Raw genomic sequence first — 23,194 nt, forward strand, 5'->3', positions numbered from 1 at the left:
TTCTTTCAAATTGCTTCCTGAACTAGCTCTGTTGGATGTATTTTACTTTGAGTGATTTATAGTGTGAAATAGAATGAAACAAGAATGTGTGCTAATCACACACACTTTCCTTTTAAGAAACAGCTAAATGTAATGATACACATTTTACATTACTTGGATAGGGTGATATTACCGTATAAAAGAGTGAAAAAACACTGCTGGAAATTAAGAGTGGTATTTAACTCACACCCTTCCTGACAGAGTCTGATCAATTGATAGTAGACCAGGAAGTCAGATGGGATGCAAGTCACGGGATTAGTTACCTAAACTGAAATATGAGGACAAAGAAATAAGTAGTGCTCTCCAGAACAGTGTAACCACAGATGACATGGACTTCAGAGAGTTCTCACCAAAAGTACACTCAGGTGGGTAATCCCTGTGGGTAATCAGTACCTTCTTGAAAAATATCTAAGCAGCAATAATGCTATACTGTGCCAAAATCAAAATCGTTGTGCTATGCAGATATTTTTCAACATCCAGACAGATAATACTAAAAACTCTCATATACCCTCAATAAATCTGGTGAGGGTAATTCAGCAAATTGCAATGATTACTTCCTGAGCACTTACTACATATAAAGCACTGTGCCCCATGATGTAAATCATTTACCACTTTTAACAAAGGCACACATTTTTTAAAATAGTAATACAAGGGATCAAAATATACTTTTTTTATTTCATTTTTAATTGTGTAATATTTTAAAATGTAGATATATACAACAAACACAAACTTGGTCAAACAATTTAATACCAGTAATTTAAAAGATTTGCTTCAAATATCTATACCAAAAACTGGTTTAGACTTTTTAGTTAAATAAAAATTATAAGAGGCCATTGTTTTGGACTAAGCTCCTGTACCAACAGACCAGACTGAAAATCACAATGAAGTCACTCATGCTGAGGTTCCAAGGCACCAAAAAGAAACGAAGTTGTTATCTGACCATCTGAGAAATCAGGAGAGGGATAACAGCCTAATTTTCCAAACAAGCCAGTTTCAAAGGGCATGATAATGAAGTTCCCTCTGCTTTAATCCTTATGAGTAAAAAGTAACCTAAAGTAACCTAATGTTAACCAATCAGTTATTCCTCTATTGTTGTTTCCCTGTTCCCACCCTACAAAGAAAATAACTCACTCAGCATCCGGGAAATGCAAATCAAAACCACATTGAGATACCATCTAACCCCAGTTAGGATGGCTAAAATCCAAAAGACTATGAACGATAAATGCTGGCGAGGCTGCGGAGAAAAAGGAACTCTCATACATTGTTGGTGGGACTGCAAAATGGTGCAGCCTCTATGGAAAATGGTATGGAGGTTCCTTAAACAATTGCAAATAGATCTACCATACGACCCAGCCATCCCACTGTTGGGAATATACCCAGAGGAATGGAAATCATCAAGTCGAAGGTATACCTGTTCCCCAATGTTCATTGCAGCACTCTTTACAATAGCCAAGAGTTGGAACCAGCCCAAATGCCCATCATCAGATGAGTGGATACGGAAAATGTGGTACATCTACACAATGGAATACTACTCAGCTATAAAAACGAATGAAATACTGCCATTTGCAACAACATGGATGGACCTTGAGAGAATTATATTAAGTGAAACAAGTCAGGCACAGAAAGAGAAATACCACATGTTCTCACTTATTGGAGGGAGCTAAAAATTAATATATAAATTCACACACACACATACACACATACACACACAAACCGGGGGGCGGGGAGGAAGAAGATATAACAACCACAATTATTTGAAGTTGATACAACAAACAAACAGAAAGGACATTGTTGGGGGGAGGGGGGAGGGAGAAGGGAGGGAGGTTTTGGTGATGGGGAGCATTAATCAGCTACAATGTATATCGACAAAATAAAATTTAAAAAAAAAAAATAAATAAATAAATAAATAAATAAATAAATAAATAAATAAAAAAAAAAAAAATAACTTTGAAATGACCAATCAGCTTTTTGTTCTTTGTTTCAGCTTCTTTCAGCCTTTCTCTGTCTCTAAAACCAACCTCCTCGGCTCAGCTCATTGGAAAACTTCTCTATTTTATGGAAAGAAGCACTGCCCAATTTGATTCTAGAACTGCAAATAAAGCCAGTTGAAATCTTTAACTAAATGTGTTGTAATTTTGTCCTTTGAGAATAGATAATAGAGATCATTGTGTTATTGGATTGACATTGACATACTCAATTCCAAAGCATGTTTTGACTATTATTACATCTAAGTGTATCCATAAGAAGTTACAATTGTCTTAATTGTTTGCAAAAATCATGTCACATTTCCTTTTACATTTAAATTTTAACACCATATTTTTAAATTACATCCATGTTAATCAAAGTAGTTCTGTTTCAGACATTTTAATTGCTACATTGTTTTGTATCATACAAATTACCACAGATGATACATCTGTGACTTTTCTCCAAATGCCTTTTATTAATCGTTTTACTAAAAGTTTTTATTTTATCTTCTTTTTTTTTTTTTAACTGCATCCATTGAGCTATTGGATTCTTAAGATAAAGCCAATTGAGTTACTTCTTTTGGTATATATGTTACTGGATTTGGTTTGCTATTATTTCATACCTGAATTTATATTCTTCAGTGAGATTGACTTAAAAATTCATTTTTCTTAGTCTTTTCCCAGTTTTACTATCAAGGTTATAGTAGCCTCAAAAACTAATTGGGGAATTTTCCCTTTTTTTCTTTTCTCCAAAAGAGCTTGAATAATTAGATATTTTTAATTCTTTAATGCCCTGTTAAAATTCACCTGCAAAACTTATATGCCTATTTTATTTTTTTCCATGAAGGGAAAAAAAATTTGGAGGAAAACAGACATTTAACTACTGGTTTAAATGCCTTAATGGTTGTAAATCTCTCTAGATTTTCTAATTCTTCCTGAGTCAATTTTCATAAATAATTTTTCTAGAAATCGGTGCATTTTTTCAAATTTTTCAAATGTATTGGTATAAAGTTGTTTGCAAGAAGCTAACAATGAAAGTACATTAAATCCTCCTTTTTTATTCAATATATATGATTTATTTGTGCCTTCTCTCTTTGTTTTCTTGGTCAATGTATCTGGAACCGTTTCTAACTTATTAATCTTTATAAATAAACAACAGCTTCTAAGGTTTGTTTACTGCCCAGTGTAATAAAGACAATTGTTTCCTCTAGGGCCAAGGTCTGGCAGGCTTACTGCACACTGTAACAAAGAATTGGGTTCTGCTCAGGATTCCTCTCCCATGGCATAGGCCCCTGAATGTGCAGGAGTCACCTAGCCCTCTTCATGATGCTCTGTGGAAATTGAGAAATTGGTGTTCATGTAAAATCCATGCTATTATTAATTTTGTTCTTCAGTGGGGGAGAGGGAAGGTAAGCTCATTTGAAGTGGGGCTTTGTCTTGCGGAATCCATTGTTGTCTATGTCATGGGAATATCCTTCTAGAAGAGATTGGGATTTACTTCTGCCAGATACATCAAGGTATTACTAGGCAGGGATTAACAATAATGTTAATATCTTGGCCCAGACAACCTAAGGAAGAAGTGTATATTCAAATGTATGTATACAATCCTATGCTAACCGAAAGCCCAAGATTTCCATTTGCAGGCAGCTGTTTTATTGACCTGGCCTACATTCCCTGCAGAAATCAGTTTCCTTTCACTTTGTTGCTCCTGTGTATATTTCTCCTAGTGTATTCCTTCAGTGACTGAGCAGATGTTTAGGTATCTAAGTATTTTGCAGAGGTCTCAATTCAAATCCTTTGCCTCACAAAGACACAACAACTGCCACAAAGTGGGCACAGAAAGCCAACCCCCAACAGAAGTAGAAGCAGCTCAAGTATTTATTTTTCTGCGTTTTTGTTTAAGTTTTCCCTTTTAAGTTTAGGCACCATGAGGATTCATTTTAAATGACTTTTAAGGGTAGTTAAAATGTTGAACTTACCCAATTTCTGAAGAATTTGTTATTAATAATCATTATTACTGAAGATTTCTAGAATATAGAATGAATAATCAAATATAGTTTTAAAATTTAGCAATAATGCAATAATTAGCTACTTTCCCTTTTTTAATCTCTGAGAAGAAAAAAAGAAAAACTATATCTCTATTTCTTTATTAGCCATATTCCTGAAAAAATTGCTTTCTTTACTTTATACTTATATTAAACCACAGACGCTGCTTCTATCTTCTAATCACATATCTGCATTTATTTCATTTAAACCAGTAACTGTATTATAGTAAAATGCTAGAAAGGATTTATTATACTATGTTATTCATAATAATGAATTTCATTTGCAAAAGTAACAGCACTCTTAACTATGGTGCATGAAGTGGGCCTTAAAATATTATTTGTCACAGAAAATCATTTGTTAAAATGGCATACATTATATTAGAATTTGTCCTATAGGTCCTTAATGTTCTTTCCCATATGAGTTACTCTTAAACTACCTCATGATAATATAAGGTAGCACATTTTAACTTTAATAGAAAGTAACATTTAAGAATATATTGTGTCAACATGACATTTTTGAATAAAATTTCTTATCAAAATTTTAACATAGTAAACAGAGATTTACCAGTGCTGATTCTGTAGCTTTAGAATCTTCAAACTTCGGCCTCTCATGAAGATTGATAAATTCCAAGGATTCTTTGATGTGTTGAGATAATTTCTCCTCGATAGAAGGTTTTTCTAAATCTGTACTTGGCAAAGAATCCTTGTTCTCAAGTGATATGCAAGAATCATCAGACTTTTCATTACTTTCTATATCTCTACTTATCTCTTTTAAATTCCTTTCAAAAAAGCTGCTTCCCCCTAGTTTTTCAGTGTCAGAAGAATAAACATCAGTATCCGCAAGGTTGTCAAAATCTGTATTTGAAGTTCCTGCTGTTAAAAACACACGTTTACAAAAAGTAAATAAATATATTTAAGTCAACAAATTGATAAAACTGTTCATAAACCAAAAGTTCTGTGGTGAAAAACTTCATCAAAAAACACTATTTTATCAAAAACTCTTTACTAAAGTTTCAATGTTAAAATACTTTATGCTTACATTCACAAACAATAATCACAATTTACTTATATAGTCAAATATTAATGAGCGAAACTAATGGAAGAAGGTAAGATTTTATTTTGCAATGACATCTTGAAATTGATGCAAATTTTTATTTTGGCCTGTGATTTAATTTCCACTTCCTCACCCCTTCTCCTACTCAAATTTTACAATTGCAATTCATGAGAAGTAATGCAGAGAGAACCTTTTTTCCACATTTTACCTCTTTTCCCTAGCATGCCTCATTAGGGCAAAGGGAAATGTGCCAGATGAAAGAACAGCAGCAGCTAGGGGCACAGAAAACGTGTAGCTGCGATGCCTGCTTCTAGAAAGCTACAAAATGAGCAAGTTTATATTAATCACCCACTTCATTATATCTGCTTTAAATGAATCACTTGGCTTAAGATCACTGGTTTTCAACCTAGCTGCACAAAAGGAATCATCTGAAGGTACTCTTTAAAAATGTCAGTGCATGGGTCTGGCCTCGAACCAATTAAGTCACACACTGGGAGTGGGACTCAGGCACTGGTCTTTTTTATTTTCCCTCACCAAGTTCTGATTATAATGTGCAGTCAGAGTGGTGAAACACTAGGCTAGATTTTCTGAAGAATGAAAATTCTTTAAGAATTTTTGTGCCATATTGCTTTTATTTTAAATAAAAGTACATATACTGTTATCTGGATTGAATAAATCTTTATCTGATTATCCCTTATTCTCTTTCCAAAACAAATCTATCTATAAAAAGACTGTGTAAAATAGTAGAGGCTTTGACTAAAATAGTCTCCAGGGATGGAAATTCTGCTTTACAGCCCAAAGAATTTATTTTTTGTGATCAAATGTTTATATGACTTGGCAATTAGACATAGTATTTAAGAACTTCTACTTCTAAGTACTGTTACCTCTTAAATATAACAAATACTGTTAGAAATAAAATAACTTGTATGTCAGAGAAATACTTTTATAAGAAAAACTTTTAAAAGCCTACTCGATATAATGAAACTTCCACAATAATGCTGTACTTCCCTCTTAAACCTGAATAGAAATTATCAGATTTGGGGAGGAAAAATATGCCATTTCCTATATTAAAATACCTACAACTACCCTCTATAACATTTTTGCAAGATTGCAAAATTCCACTGTATGGATCCATTGTTTCTGAAAAAGTGACAAAACAGACTTTTAGTAATGTTAAAAATGCATTGCAGAAAGTACATGTATGATTTAATTTAGTCTATTCATTGGAAGCCCTCTTAACACATAAAAATTATGTGTTTTGTTTCAAGACTCAAAAAACCAATCTAATCCATAACACAGACATGCTAAAGAAGAAAAATCACGATTATATCAAGAGATGCAAAAAAAGCATTTGACAAAATCCAATGCCAATTCATTATTAAAACTTTCCTCAAACTAAGAAGAGAAGGGAACTTCCTTAATCTGATTTTTTAAATCTACAAAAAAGCCTATAATTAACATCATACTTAATGAGGGGATACTAGAAGCTTTCCTGCTAAGATCAGGAACAAGACAAGCATGTTCTCTCTCACAGATCTTTTTCAACATTGTACTGGAAGTCTAGCTAATTGAATAAGACAATAAAGAGAAATAAAAAGTATATAGAATGAGAAGGAAGCAATAAATCTGTCTTTGTTCACAGATAACATGATTGTCTATGTAGAAAATCTGAAGGAATCACCAAAAAATTCCTAAAACTAAGAAGCAACTATAGCAAGGTTACAGGATACAAGATTAACAGACAAAATTCAATTACTTTCCTATATACCAGTAACAAATAAGTAGTTTTAAAACTTAAAACACAAGACCATTTATATTAGCAACACACAAAAAAATGAAATACTTAGGTGTAAATCTAACAAAATATGTACAAGATCTGTAGTGGATTGAATTATGTCCCCCTAAAACTCACTGAAGTTTGAATTGTGTCCCCAAGTTTTACGTAGTAGAAACAGCTCCCACTGTGACTGTTAAGAGGGTGGAAAATCCTATTATGGTAATTAAAAGGTGGAGCCTTGAGGAGGTGATTGGATTGTAGGACCCTGCAGTAGTGAATGGACTAATAATGGTGGTCACGGGCGTGGTTCTGAGGGCTTTAAAAGGAGAGTGAATGAGGAGGTTATGCTCTGCTCTCTCTGCTCCACCATTTCACAATGTGATACCCTGAAGTCACCACTAAAGAAAGCCTTTACCAGATGTGTTCACTAGACTTTGGACTTCCTAGCCACTGAAACTATAAGCAATAAATTTTGTTTTCTTTATACATCATCCAGTTTCAAGTGTTTTGTTAAAAGCAACAGAAATGGACTAATACAAGATCTACATGAGAAAACTACAAAGTTCTGATATAAGAAATCAAAGAACTAAATAAGTAGAGATATATTTCATGTCCGTGGATAGAAAGATTCAATTTTGTCAAGATGTTAGTTATACCCAACTTTATCTGTAGATTAATCACAGTCCCAATCAAAATCCCAGCTTATTTTGTAGATATCAACAAATTGATTCTAAAGTTTATACAGAGAGGCAAATGACCCAAAATAGCCAACACAATAGTGAAGGAGAACAAAATCAGAGGACTGGCATTACCCTCCTTCAAGAATTACTACAAATCTACAGTAATCAAGACAGTGTGGAAGTAGCAGAAATACAGACAAATATATCACTGAAACAGAACAAAGAGCCCAGAATAGACCCATATAAATAGAGTCAACTGATGTTTGACAAAGGAGCAAAGGCAATACACTGAAGAAAAAGTAGTTTTTTCAACAAATGGTGCTGGAACAACTGGATATCCATGTGCAAAAAATAAATAAATAAACCTAGACGCAGATCTTATACCCCACACAAAGACTAACTCAAAATGGATCAAAAACTTAAACGTGAAACACAGAACTATAAAATTCTGACAAGGTAACATATGAGAAAACCTAGATGACCTTGGGTATGGCAATGGATTTTTAGACACAACACCAAAGACATAGTAGTTGAAAATGGCAAGGCCAACAGGATTACCACAGATCTACCACTGTTCTCTACCTTCTGCTGCCCAATCAGAAGGTAATCGTGAGTTTTACAACTAGTTACTTTAAATAATGCCCTCTGGTATCTCTCAAAATTTTCACATAAGATATATTTCTTGGTTTTTTCCTTAAAATCCTATGCAGATCAAATATAACATTTGAAGAAAGATTAGAAATTATCTAGTTCCTACATTTTAAGTTAGGAAAATTAGGTCTAAGAAAATAAGTAACATATTCAATGGCACACAGTAAAGGCATATATGGAAACAAAATCTGACTCCTAGCTGGGATACTATGTTGTACTGTCTTTAAATGATGATGTCACAATCTGGAAACTGAAAACAGACATTTTCACATAGCATTCTAATCTACAGATCTCAAGGGAACTAGTAGTAATAACGTAGAAATATAAACAAGATGATTTGTTTTGTTTAGGTTTTATCTCTTGTATAAAACTTTACATCAAATTTGAATATTTTTGGGAAAGATTCAACGCAAGTGAGGGGATCAGGGTATCAGTCAGAATTTTGTTACTAAAATCTTTTAAATGCTAGCTCAGTCCATAATAACTTTTAGAGAATCCTAAATTGGCTGATTTTATTACGTATACAAACACTGCTGTCCATTGACTAAAAAGAGTATTTGCCAGAAAATTACATATTTTCAACCATTTTTTTTTTTTTTCTGAGACTAAATTTTCTGGTTTTAAAATGAACAGCATAAACAGCCAAGCTTTTATAGGCTGCAATCCCTACTGGTTTCATTAAATTAGCAACATTCATTGTTAATAACATTAAACAACAATGAAAAGTTACCTTTTGAGTTATCTTTACAATATGTAGAGGAGTTTCTCAGACTAAGATTTAAGACGTCTCTTTTTTCCTTAGTGAAAACATGATGCTGATGGATGTCATTTTCATACGGAAAACTTTTCTTCTGATAATTATAAAATGGACAACTTTCATGTTTAGAGATAAAGAATAGAGTTTTTTTAAAAGGTACAAAAAAAGAAAAGAAAAAGTCCCAATTTATTAAAACAGGTATAGTAAACCTTAACGAAATAGGTTATTTATGTTAATTTAATATTTGTTTTCACCTTACCATGAACACATGCTAAACTGTAAGTAACTAAATAGTGCTATGGATGTAAAAGAAATAGATAACTGGACCAAATTCAATTTAACTGCAAGATTTCAACTGAAAGTTCCTTTCCAAAACATCTTGAAATGTTTGATTTCTTACATTCTTTCTTCTAAAAATGAAAAATTATATCTCAAGCTCATTGAAATCTGATGAAATGAAGGTTCATCAATGAGCTATAAGACATAAAAAGCAGTATTTGGTATTTTAATTTTTAGTAATGATTACTATTTAAAAGTGTAGTTGAAATTTAAAGAACATTCTCTATGAATTGAATAATGTATTTAATAATATCTGACATTTATGTAAGCTCTATGTAATACCATCATAAAACTCATGGATTATATATACTTCACCAAAAGGGTCTTCTTATGTCACTCATGACCCCAGGAGGGAGATAAAGTTACTGTAGTTCTATGGGTACCTCCAAACCAAAGCTGTAAAACTACTGCCAAACCATAATCAGTAACTTTCTCCACCTCCTCTAACACTGTATCAGGGTCAAAGCACAGACATGTGATAAGATAAATAAAAGAATCAAATTAGAGAATAGAAATGCCATTCATTTCCTTGGGGATACTAGTAGATATAAACCTCTTATCTCTTGACTAGAAAGTTGTCTCCTTCCAAAACTCTGCTGTCAAAAGCACATCTGCTACTAGATATCTGGGTCCAAGGGCATCACTTAGGCCCAAAGCTATTGCAAAATGCTAACAGGGGTCTAAGCTGATCTGAACAAAGAATTGATATAGGGGCTATTTAATAGGAACTTCATTCCACAGTTTACTGAAGTTAATTATTATTAATCAAAAGAGAAAAGAAGAAAACTCATATAAAATATATCAGACTTGACCAAATGTTACAAATAATAACAATCTCTAAATTCAGAAGAATCTATTAAATAACCCAAATATTAGGGAAGAATACAAATATCACTAATAGATGATTTTCTAATTGACGAATGTTGATACACATTAGAAATATTATACACAAACTTAAACATGGTTTAAGTAAAATATACTCTAACATTAAAGTTATTTCTGACACCATTATCTTTTCATTTAAAGAGACAGTTGATTTCTTTTGTGGTTTTTAATAAGCATCCAAACTGAATTAGAAAGATCCTACCTTTGCTGACTGTCTGCATTGGTGAATTCAACTTTGTAAGGCACAGCGTTCCCCGGTTCTTCAAATTCCTCTTCATAAGTCTTATTAAATGTATGTTATGTAATATTAGTATGGTCAATAAATTTACTATACATTAACCAGCTAACTTGTGAGTGATACGTAGAGTACTTTCTTCCTACAAATGGTGTCATGAGAATTCTAGTTATATTCCATAACACATGAGTTCTAGGAGAACTAAACCAACTCAACTGATACTCTGTAGTTATTTGATGTGTCAGTAACTTTATCACTACTATCACACCCAGAATCAACAATGACAATTTATACTTAATTACGTAACTACTAACTGCCAAGTAGATTAGTGACTAGGAGGCTACTGGTTCTCTTACTAGCACATCGTAAGCTTACTCTATGTATCAACAATATCTCAGATTCATTCAGAGGAGAATTAAAAATGTCACTGGGCCAAAAACAAAAAAAACAAAAAACAAAACCAAAAAAAAGCAGAAGCTATCAACATCTCAACCTGAAGAAGAAAGCAGTATTTAAAGAGGTATTTTTTCCATTCTAGTCATTTTATGTGACAACCACAGTAAGAAAAATATCTAGGACAAGTGGTACATTCAGCTACTAGATGACTAGAAAGTGTTTGTCACACCCTAAACCTTCAATCCAGAGCTCCAACTAGACTGGTTCTAGCTCTAGCTCATTCTACTGGTGTCTTCTAAGGGTTTGTGTCCAAGTTATTATTACACTAAACCTCTTAAAACTGAAATACTTTTTCTTCTTTTAAAAAGAAAATATTAAGTGACATTAAAGAAACTAAATTTGCACTTAAATTTTATTAAATAGATACCATGTAATGAGACTAAAAAGCCTGATAACATAAAGAACGAAATTAATGAAACATCAAAGTGCACTTCTGTAATTTAAAATATCAATTGTCATCTGACCTCCCATACTGCATGCTTCCAAAAAATTGGCAATACCAATTCAGCTCATAAATTTGCTCTCTACATTAAGATAATGCTGTTTTATTCTCAGCGTGTTCAAATTCAAACACCTGTAAATTTCCTATTAAACTATATTGAATTATGAAAGAAAGCTTGTTAAAAATAATATGTAACTATAACTAAATGTTATGAATTTCCTGTTTGTTGAGGAACGTGAATGGTCATTGTGCACTTACATCATCCAGTTCAACTATCTTTACAGATGGTTCAGGTCTCTCTGTGTTTAATTCTTCTACTGGCAGAAAAAGAGCTGGATGTTGTATTTTGGTTTCCTCAACTGGGAAATAATATTAGAAAATAATGTCATCAAAGAAAATACCTTACCTGATAATTTTCATTCTTCAAATAATATAACTAACAATAAAAGGATAGTGTTCTTCTGCACATCCACACAAAGATATAAATACTGCCAATTTCTCCAGCTCAAGTGAAACACACATTTTCTTAGCATTCAATTTCTAAGTGAAACTATTTAAATTAAGGCAAAGTAAGTCTAGAAAGTGGGAAGAAGAAAGCATGCATGATTTTGATCGGGAGATAAAGGATTACATAGTCTATTTGCAAATGATACATTAAAGAAAACGAAAAGCAGATGCTGATTAGTTCTTAGTATATATAATTTGAAATATAAATTTGAAAATATCTAATCAAGACTGAACTAACCATCACTGTCTTCATCACTTTCATTCTGAGAACATTGTGCCTCACTAGTGGTTTTACACGAATGTATGAGTTTATCCGGCAGTACGTTAAGAAGTTGCTCTTGTGGAGTTCTACCAAAGAAGAAAGAAGCAATTAAAAGACTAAAATATGTTATTTGAAACTTCCCCCAGACAAGATCTTGACTTATTTATCAAACAAGTGAATATACAAAATTAATGATAAAATCATAACTATATCTTTAATTCACTGAAGATAAGTGTGATTGTACAACAGAATCATAATATACTAAACAAACAAAAAACATTGTAAATCAACTTGACATCCCACAAGATTTTTAAACTGCATATACTACTGTTTTTTTTTGTTAAGATGAAATTCAAAGTTACAGAAATCAGCATTCTATAAAACCATGTGGAGTCCATAAAACACAGCATGCTGTCTAAAAAGCTAATTTATGAATGTGTGTTTTATCCCATAGCCTTGGCATTATGTTGATAAGTTCTAAGTAAGTTTCAGGGCATTTGTGTAAACTTTCACCACACCAGTAGGGTGATAAAATTGGTTCCTAAGACATGAATGTGAGGTGCTCTGACTATGGCATCTATTACCTAATTAACAATAAGAATCGATGTGGACTTTTTCATATAGAAGGCAATAAAGCCCAGGAATTCGCAGAGTTTAAGAGAGTGCATTTGATTCCAGAAGATATTCTCAGCTTATTGGGGGGTGGGCATTGGGCTTAGAGTATTTAGCACAAGAATGTAAGTAGCTGCATAGTCCTTCTAGACCATATAAGCTCATAAGATTCCCATGTAAAAGGCAAGGACTTTTTAATAATATTTAGTAGTTAAAATGGATATAAAACTTAAAATGTACCAGGCTGTGTGCTAATTTTGGTAAATTAAATCTTAATAGGCATTTAAGTAAGCATTAGTGTTATCTTAATTTTACAGATGGTGAAAATGAGGCACAAAGCTGTGAACCAAATTTTTTAAAGTCATTCAGGTAGCAAATGCAGAAGAGGAGTTTGAAACCAAGCACTCTGCCTCCCCAAGTCCATGTTCTTACTTTATATTGCCTCTTCTGCAACTTGCAAAAGCATTGAAATTTGAATTCTCTTCTGGTAGACTATGGTTATGTGCATTTTTCCAATATATGTAATGTATATATAATATGGCTACAAAATATTTATGTATTATTCAGCTTTGTGCCTTAACAAATTCAATGAACATAATATCATATATACGTACGTATATATATATATATATAAACATGTACATATATATATATATATATGTATAAACACATAGTTAGTTAAGTGGTAAAAATATTAAAGAGTTTAAGGTCAAAGACAAACTGGCCACCAGAATCCTATTACTGTCTGACATGGATATACTGTAATAATAACTTATCATACATACACAAAAATATACTGTTATCCAAATACTCCTTCAAGAAGTGAAACCTTCTTTAATTTTATGAGGAAAGGCCCTGATGTGCAGACTTATAGAATCTAGGTAATGGAGTATTAGAGCTTCAAAGGCCCTAAAATTATTTATTCTAAATTCAATATTTTGCAAATGAGAAAACTTGGACAAAGAGAATTTAAGTGATTTGCCCATGAACTAAGTCAGGTTTCTGGATATTTGAACCCTGGCACCAATGCTTTTTTAAAAGATCATGCCACATAAATAAAGGATTAAATATCTTTTATAATAGTGTTCACTTCACCAAACTTTCCTCTTCTAAAATTTAGCAAATATTTATTAAGCATTTACCAATTCAGTTGGGTAAATGTGTGATGAGTAGTTCTAAATCTGAACTGTGAATCAGTATTAGGCTGTTTGCATAAGAATGGCGAGGAAAGTTTTTTGTTTGTTTGTTTTTTAATGCTTGATCTCATACCCACTCTTAGAGCCAATGATTTTTAGGTCAGCTTAGGGGTGGGTCCAGAAATCAGTACCGTGAAAACTTCCCCGGGTGCTTATGATGATTAGCTAGAATTGAGAATTACTTGCAATGAAAAGAGTAGGGGAATTAGAGTCAGAATATCAGCTAATTGCTAACATCTGCCCTTAAAATACTCTCAGTCCAAATCTTCTGCACTCTTTTTCATGAAGTTTTCCCAGATTTAAAAGATCCTACTGATTTTTCTGTGTTGATTTTGCATCCTGTAACTTTGCTGAAATCATTTATCAACTCTAAGAGTTTTTTTGTAGAGGCTTTAGGCTGTTCAACACATAGGACCATATATCATCTGCAAACAGGGTGACTTTTGACTTCAGTTTGACTTAATCTTTTCCAATATGTATGTCCTTTATTTCCTTCTCTTCTCTGATTACTCTGGCTAGTACTTCCAACACTGTGTTGAATAGGAGTGGTGAGAGAGGGCATCCTTGTCTAGTTCTTGATCTTAAGGGAAAAGCTTTCAGCCTTTTGCTGTTCAGGATGATACTGGCAGTGGGCTTTTCATATATGGCTTTAATTGTGTTGAGATACTTTCCATCTATACCTAATGTGTAGAGAGTCTTTATCATGAACAAATGTTGAATTTTGTCAAATGCTTTTTCAGCATCTATAGAGATGATCATATGGTTTTTGTATTTGCTTTTATTGATGTGGTGTATCACATTTATTGATTTGTGTATGTTGAACCAACCTTGCATTGCTAGGATGAATCCCACTTGATCGTGGTGTATAATTTTGTGTATGTGTGGCTCTATTCTGTTAGCTAGTAGGATACAAAATCAACAAACAAAAATCAGTAGTATTTCTATACCCCAACAGTGAACATACAGAAAAAGAAATCAAGAAAACTAGCTCATTTACAATAGCCACCAAAAAAATAAAATACTTAGGAATAAAGTTAACCAAGGATGTGAAAAATCTCTATAATGAGACTATGAAGCACTGTTAAGAGAAACTAAAGAGGACACAAGAAGATGGAAAGATATCCCACGCTTTTAGATTGCAAGAATTAACATTGTGAAAATGTCCATATTACCCAAAGTGATCTACAGATTCAATGCAGTCCTCATAAAAATTCCAATGACATTTTTCTCAGAAATGGAAAAAACTGTTCAGACATTTACATGGAAGAACAAAAGAACATTCATAGCCAAAGCAATCTTGAGCAAAAAAAAAAATAAATAAAATAAAGCTGGAGGCATAAAGCTACCTGACTTTAAACTATATTACAAAGCTATAATAACCAAAACAGCATGGTACTGGCATAAACACAGATACACAGATCAATGAAATAGAATGGAGAACCCAGAAATCAACCCACACACCTACACCCATCTGATGTTTGACAAAGGCACCAAGTCTACACCCTGGGGAAGAGACTATCTTTTCAGCAAATGGTGATGGGGAAAACTGGATATTCACATGAAGGAGAATGAAACTAGACCCATACCTCTCACCATATCCAAAAATCAACTCAAAATGGATTAAAGAATTAAATATACATCCTGAAACAATAAAATTCCTTAAAAGATACACAGGGTAAACACTCCAGGAAGTAGGAGTAAGTACAGACTTCATGAATAAGACCCCAAAAGCACAGGCAACTAAAGGAAAAATAAACAAATAGGATTATATCAAACTAAAAAGCTTCTACACAGCAAAGGAAACAATCAACAGAGTGAAAAGACAACCAACAGAGTGGGAGAAAATATTTGCAAAATATACATCTGAAAAAGGATTAATATCCAGAATATACATGGAACTCAAATAACTTTACAACAAAAAAACAAATAACCCAATTTAAAAATGCTAAATAGGCATTTCTCAAAGGAAGATATACAAATAGCCAGCAGACACATGAAAAATGCTCAACATCAATCAGCATTCGGGAAATGCAAATCAAAACCACTTTGAGATACCATCTAACTCCAGTTAGGATGGCTAAAATACAAAAGACTGAGAATGATAAATGCTGGTGAGGTTATGGAGAAAAAGGAACTCTCATACACTGTTGGTGGGACTGCAAAATGGTGCAGCCTTTATGGAAAATGGTATGCAGGTTCCTCAAACAATTATAGACAGATCTACCATATGGCCCAGCTATTCCACTGCTGGGAATATACACAGAGCAATGGAAATCATCATGCCAAAGGAATACTTGTACTCCAGTGATTATTGCAGCACTATTTACAATAGCCAAGAGTTGGAATCAGCCCAAATGTCCATCATCAAATAAGTGGATAAGGAAACTGTGGTAAATCTACACGGTGGAATTCTACTCTGCTATAAAAAAGAATGAAATACTACCATTCGCAACAATGTGGATGGACTTAGGAAAAATTATGTTAAGTGAAACAAGTCAGGCACAGAAAGAAAAATACCACATGTTCTCTCTTATTTGTGGGAGCTAAAAATAAATAAATAAACAAATAAAGGGGGGAAGAAGACACAACAATCACAACAATTCCTTGAACTTGTTAAGACAAGTAAACAGATATGATGTAGTGGAGAGAGGGGAGAGAAGAAGAGGGAAAGAGGAATGGGTAAAGGGACATGAAAATTAACTACAATGCATAATGAGAATTTAAAATTTTAAAAAAATTAAATAATAAAAAAATTTTTAAAAAAGATCCACTGGAGGCATCAATATTAAGATCTATCAATGCTTTTATGTTGTCACAGGGCAGGATTTCCTTCTTTTTTAAGACTCACTAATATTCCATTGCACTTATCAATTGATCGCCACTGAGGTTGTTTCCATATCCTGGAGGACATTATGCTAGGAAAACTAAGCCAAATGTAGGAAGACAAATACTATGTGATTTCACTTATATGTGAAATCTAAAAAAGGTGAACTCACAAAAGCATATAGTTGAATGGTGGTTGCCAGGGGCTAGGGGTTGGAATAAATGTTATATATATATACATATATATACACACACACACACACACACACATACATATCAGATGGCTGTACAAAGTTTCAGCAATGTTGCATGAATGAGTTCTGGAGATCTAATGTACAGCATGATGACTATAGTTAACAGCAGATCATAAGTGTTCTCACCACACACAAAAATGATAAATGTGTGAGGTGATGGATATGTTAATTAGCTTGATTATTGTAATCATTTCACAATGTATACCTATATCAAAACATTACACTGTACAATTTAAATATATACAATTTTTATTTGTCAATTAATACCTCAATAAAGCTGATGGAGTGAGAAAATCTATTAACATTCACATACTAGTTTCAGGTAAAATACAAAAAAAGTTACTATTCAAATCAGAAAAAAATATGAAAATAAAATGCAATAGAACATATATTTATAAGCCTATTGCCAAACATGACAATAGGCAAAAGTACCTCAAAACTGTAATGGTTATCACCATGGGAAACTTTTCTGAAGCATAGCATCAGAAAAACATTAATAAATTATGATTTGCAAATGTATTGTCCTACTTTGACTCTTATAATTAAGATGTAAATTATTAACTCAAAAATGATTATAATTTAAAAATAACCACATAAATAAAACCACAGTGAATATGCTCGCTAAGTGTTCATTCTTCCCTGCTAAGGAAATTGGCCCACATTCAGTGTTCAGCATAACTCAGGACTTGATGTGTCTGTGAGTACAGTTTGTTGTATGTATCCAAACACAAGTGATGGAAATCTTTCGATAACAAAATTGTGCTTCTTTTATTGTATAAGAAACTCGATATGACCAACACAGAAAGGCATCCATCAAAAAAGTTAAGTGACTTTGGAATAACTTTTAGGTTCTAACAGCTAAACTAGAAAAAGGCAATTGACAGGTACACACTATTGATTTTCACACCTGATGTGCTGTTATAGGCCTCATACTTTAAAAAATATATGGACAACCTGGACATTAGTTACACAGGAATAACTAGAAAAGTAACAAATGAACTTAAATCCCTGCTATATAAACCACAATGAGATACAATTGCATATCTTTTACAATGGTAACCAAATGGAAAAAAGAAACTGAAAATACCAAGTGCTGACAAGGATTGGGAGCAACTGGAACTCTCATACATTGCTGAAGGGAATGCAAAATGGTTCAGTCACTTTAGAAAACAGTCTGGCAGTTTCCCTTAAAAATAAACACGGACTTATGTAGAACAGCCATCCCAGTCCCAGGTATTTACCCATGGAATTAAAAACATATATTCAAACAAAAACCTTATGTAAATATTAATGAAAGGTCAAGTTCTTATAAGCCTATTTTAAATACACACACACACACACATTATGTACATATATACATGAAAAAGTTTATGTTAGTATAAAAGAAAGGCACAAAAAGCTAAATACTGACTTTTTGTCAAGAAGAGATGATACCCAGTGTCACCCACTCCCACAATCAACCAATTTACAACTATTAAAAAGCAATGGTTGCCAAGCTGGGGCAGCCAGAGCTCAAGGGAAGAGGAGGAAAGACCGACAGAGTTCATGAAGGCAGGAGAAGCCACATGAAAGAAAGAAAAGACTTCCAAGCATTTCAAGTCTCAACCACTTCAAGGCTGGCCTTTGTGAGCAGAGCAGGTGCTGGCAAAAGCTGCAGCTGTGTCCTTTGGATGAAGTTGCTTGGAGGCAGCAGGGGAGAAGAGAGCCTTGGAGGCCCCCAGGCCAGCAAGACCACTTAACAGGGTTCTGATGGGCCCACATAGGAGCAAGGTGCCACAGACAACTGAAAAAGGGAGCCACTCAGAGGCTGGTGAGTCATCACAAGGGACCAGAGCATGGCCCATCACATGGGAAATGTTTGGAGTGGGGGGGGTAGGGAAACGAGCCTACTGGGGAAACATTGGGCACAGCATGGACAGCCGATCTGCCCTCCAATCAGCACAGGACCATTCAGTGGAAACTGGTCAGGAATACTGAACTGCAGAGGGTGCAGTTTGCTGAAGACTCAGACCCAGACCAGAGTTTCCACATAACCCAGGTGTGCCAGACCTCATGAGATTAGAAGTGCTTACAAGGTGAACAATTAAAACCTGAGCTGCACAAAAAAACCTTCCCCAGAGAATCAGCAGCAGCAAAACAGCAATTTAGCTTTAACACAGGACTCAAGTACTGGTACCCACAGGAAGTTCCCTCAATTTAGAAATAACCACAGGACAACAAATTCGTTCCGGTACAGAGTTTAAGTTGTAGGAATAGTGAATAATCCAACACAGAACTGAAAGAAAAAAACAAAAAAACCCACAGATCAGAGACAAAGTTCTGATACCAACAACACCAAAGAACACCTATAAAACCTAAAAGGACTGGAAGCCCCCTGGGCTCCCAAGCCAGGGTGGGGGGAGGGCCAAGGGCCTCAGCCAGTCCCCCTGATATCATACCCAGCCCAGTGATGACCACTGAGCCACTGCTGGAAGCCCCCTGGGCTCCCTTGCTGGAATAAGGGGAGTGCCACGGGCCTCAACCTTGCCCTGCTCCTTTCTCCTTTTCCCACCCTTTCCCTTCCCCTCTCCACTTCCCCCCCAAACTGCTCCACAACAACATCTTAGAATGTAAAAAAAAAAAAAAAGAATTAATTAAAAAATAATAATAAGGCAATAAAAAACAAAACAAAACAAACAAAAAAGCTAAGTATTGTATGTTTCATTTATACGACCTTCAGAAAAAGGCAAATTTATAAGGATGGAAAGCAGAACAATAGTTGCCATGGGTTGGGGAAGGAAGGGGAGTTGACTACAAAATGAGAAGCACAGGGGAATTTGGGGGCGATAGAACTGTACTGTTTGGTACTGTGATAAACACATTACTATGGATTGGTAAAAACCATAGGTCTGTAAGCCTTAGGTTTATTGTATTCAAATTTTAAATATCAATTAGGATATGTGCAGAATCCATCAAAAGGCATAAGCACCCTAAAGGAGGTGGCAAACAAATGGGCACCATGGCTTAAATAAAACGGTTTAGCTGGATACTGCAGGCTAATGACGAAAAGCACCGGACACAAAAACTGTACTCTACTGGTAAATTTGTTTCTCACAATGGTATTTATAGTTCTGAAACTACTTTATATATATTTTAGGGTTCATACATTAATAAATATATTCTAGATAATGAAAGACAGGTTTCTCACTGTAGGTGAAAGAAATTTCATAAAAACAAAGGGAGAATGCTTAATGAAACATGTGATGCTGGTTTGGAGTCAGAGGTATCAGTGTGAACTCACACTACTTTAATATGTACCCAAATAAATTTAGATGTGTGTGTATACTGGGTTAGTGTGTGTGTGTGTGTGTGTGTGTGTGTGTGTGTGTGTGTGTGCACGCACGCGCACGCACATATGTCTGTGTATATACATATTTCCTAGCTCGGTCCTCAGGCCTAGAATCTCTAACACCTGAGTAGCAAAGAGCACACCAAGAATCCAGATCTTAGTTTCCGAATGGTATTCTCCAACACAAAGAATCAGAATTCTTTGGAGAAGCAATTCCTGGTGGGGTGGGTAGAGAACATGCATCTTGAATGCCTGAAAAGCAGAGATGTTTAAAGCAAACTAACCAAAAACAAGCAAAAAGGAAGAGGACATGTCAGAAGGACAGAGAGGTCAACCTGATGGATCCCCCAATGGCCAAAGCAGGAACAATTTGAGTCACAAAATAAATAATATATTAGATATTAACCTAAATAATAAAATAAATTTCCATGAGTTCACATAAATAATGGTATAAATAAATAAAAGCGGGAGAAGGAACACTCTTCCTTGAAGAATTCCAGTTAATAAATGTAGGAGTGAAGGAAATAGAAAATCAGCAATAAAGCAGCAGAGTAATAACCACTGCAGGCAAAATCCACTCACAAACGCTAAAATTAGAAGGTGAAAATTTAACGGAAAACAGAAGATGTCACCTCAAAGTATCTCTTCTAAAATATTTATGAATTGTAAAGGGGAAGTAGTGATTTTTACAGTGGAGAAACTTGGTGAGAACCACCTTAACTCTGAGATCAAGGTTAACATCACCAGTAATAAGGTAATAAGGATCCCATGACATCGTGCATACAGAAGGACACGGCCTCTCTGTCGTACTCTTCCCCAAAGCGTACTTCAATTTAATTATGGAAAAACAGCAGACAGGTCCAAACTAAGTACATCCTATGAACCACCTGAGCCACACTCTTCGAAAGTGTTAAGGTCATGAAAGAGGGAAAGAATGAAAAACGGTAATGGATAAGGAGATACGATAAAAATTGCAGTGTGAGATCCTGGATTGGATCCTGGAGCAAGATAAGGATGTTAATAAAAACACTGATAAAATCTAAATAGAATTTATAGCTTAGTCAATAACATTGTACCAATGTCAATTTCTTGGTTTTGATAAATGCACTGTGTTTATATAAGATGTTCCCATTAGGGAAAGCTGAGTGAATGATATTTGGGAATTCTTTGTACTGTTTTTCAACTTTTTTTATGCCTATGTCAAAATAAAAAATTTAAATGAAAAATATCTGCCATATTAAAAACAGTTGAAGAGGGTGGGTGGTGCAGGTATTAACCTGTCAAACAGAAGCTTCAAGGGAGACATGAGAGCTGATTTCAAAAACCTAAAGAGATGCCACAGAGAAATTATATTTGCTCTGCCTGGGCTTAATGAGTAAAATTAGGACCAAGTTTAGAAACTAGCTAGAGACATATTACAGCTCACTAGAAGATATCATAGAATGTTCCAGAGATAGAATGGGCCACTTCAGAAGATAGTTTTGTATGACTAAAGGTGACACAAGGGTTTGATGATCACTCCTCAGCTACATTCTAGAGAATTCCTCCATCACCTTGCTCCTCAAAATTTGGTCCAAAGCATCATTCACACCAGTGTCACCCAGGAGCTATTAGAAATGCAGAAATCAAAATGTGAAATTCTACGGGCTTTATATGATGATAAAATTACGAGCGACTATAACATGTACTATTTCATAACTTTTGTTTAACATTTGAATAGTTTAATTTTTAAACAATTAAGAAGTCTTTGAATATATTCAATTACCATTAATAAAATTATAAAATTAAAGGTCTAGTTAACATAAATGTAGATTCTGAAAAAAATGTTTATGCTAATATAAAAAAGCTGACAAAATATGTTTTCAAGGTAATCTTTCATTTATCGCATTATTTTTACTACCATTCTTAAGTTCTATACTGTATTTGTGCCTTTTCCCCACATACACATTTCGCAAGGCAAACTCTAAATTAATGATGCATTATATACATAAATAGAATTAAAGTTCTTACTAGAACAGTAAAAGCTTCACAGATTTAATATTGCTTTAAAATTATTTATGCAAATGAGAAACATACATATAAAATTGCTACAGAAAGATGTGTCACACAAGCAAGGAACATAAATAGCTTTTATATTTTCTAATAATAACATTAAAAATTCAGAAAATACCTCCTGTGTTTTTTAAGCCATAATTTTTCCATATAGGATAGACTGTCATCTTTAAATTCAATATGAAGTGGTTCCCTCCAAATTTTTAGATTAGTTTGTACTTCACATTCTTCCATTGAGTCTATAAAAATAAATACAATGTGCATAATTAGTGAAAACAAGTCTATAAATGACTCAGGATATAGAACTCATCATTTTTGAGGCATACGTGCTTTGATATTTATAGAATCAATAGGTTAAGGTTTAAATAATGTAGAAGTGTTAAATATTGGTGATTTATTAAATGATTATGTAGAGAGTTTTCTTCAATAATTCCTTGAAATGAAAGGATTTTATGATTCTTAACGTTTTTTAAAGCAACTAATTCTTTTAAATGAGAAAGATAAATACAAAGATTTTACTGTACATTCTATAAACACACACATATGTAAAGATTTGTATTATACCCACTGACAATAATATTTACACATTATGGGAAACCAAAAATAAGTAATTCAGAATGACACCTAGAAGGAATGAACTGCCCTCATGCATTTATATCTACATGGTAATTTACTTTCAGATGCTTAAGATATTTCTGAAGTACTACTAAATTAAAATCATTATTCAGAGATATTTAAAATTGATGAAGTTTTCTGGGGGGGGGGGGGGGGAAACAGTGTAAATTCAGGATTACCAGTCTCTCCACCCTCCCAGATATTGCCCCTCTCTCCAAACT

At 33.8% G+C, this 23,194-nt stretch overlaps 1 protein-coding gene across 2 annotated transcripts in view; it reads right to left on the reverse strand.

Moving 5' to 3' along the window:
* ZBBX (zinc finger B-box domain containing) overlaps positions 1–23,194 on the reverse strand; it is a 102,215-nt gene that overhangs the window by 25,925 nt on the left and 53,096 nt on the right. For both annotated transcript variants that reach the window (XM_063114704.1, XM_063114696.1), the window contains exons 9-14: positions 22,477–22,597; positions 12,070–12,179; positions 11,583–11,683; positions 10,394–10,473; positions 8,941–9,083; positions 4,614–4,921 (exon numbers count right to left, since the gene is read on the reverse strand). In XM_063114704.1, coding sequence (XP_062970774.1) covers positions 4,614–4,921; positions 8,941–9,083; positions 10,394–10,473; positions 11,583–11,683; positions 12,070–12,179; positions 22,477–22,597 — 863 coding nt within the window. The remainder of the gene's footprint in view (positions 1–4,613; positions 4,922–8,940; positions 9,084–10,393; positions 10,474–11,582; positions 11,684–12,069; positions 12,180–22,476; positions 22,598–23,194) is intronic.

Source organism: Cynocephalus volans, chromosome 1 (assembly GCF_027409185.1).
Source record: "Cynocephalus volans isolate mCynVol1 chromosome 1, mCynVol1.pri, whole genome shotgun sequence".
Lineage (NCBI taxonomy): Eukaryota > Metazoa > Chordata > Mammalia > Dermoptera > Cynocephalidae > Cynocephalus > Cynocephalus volans.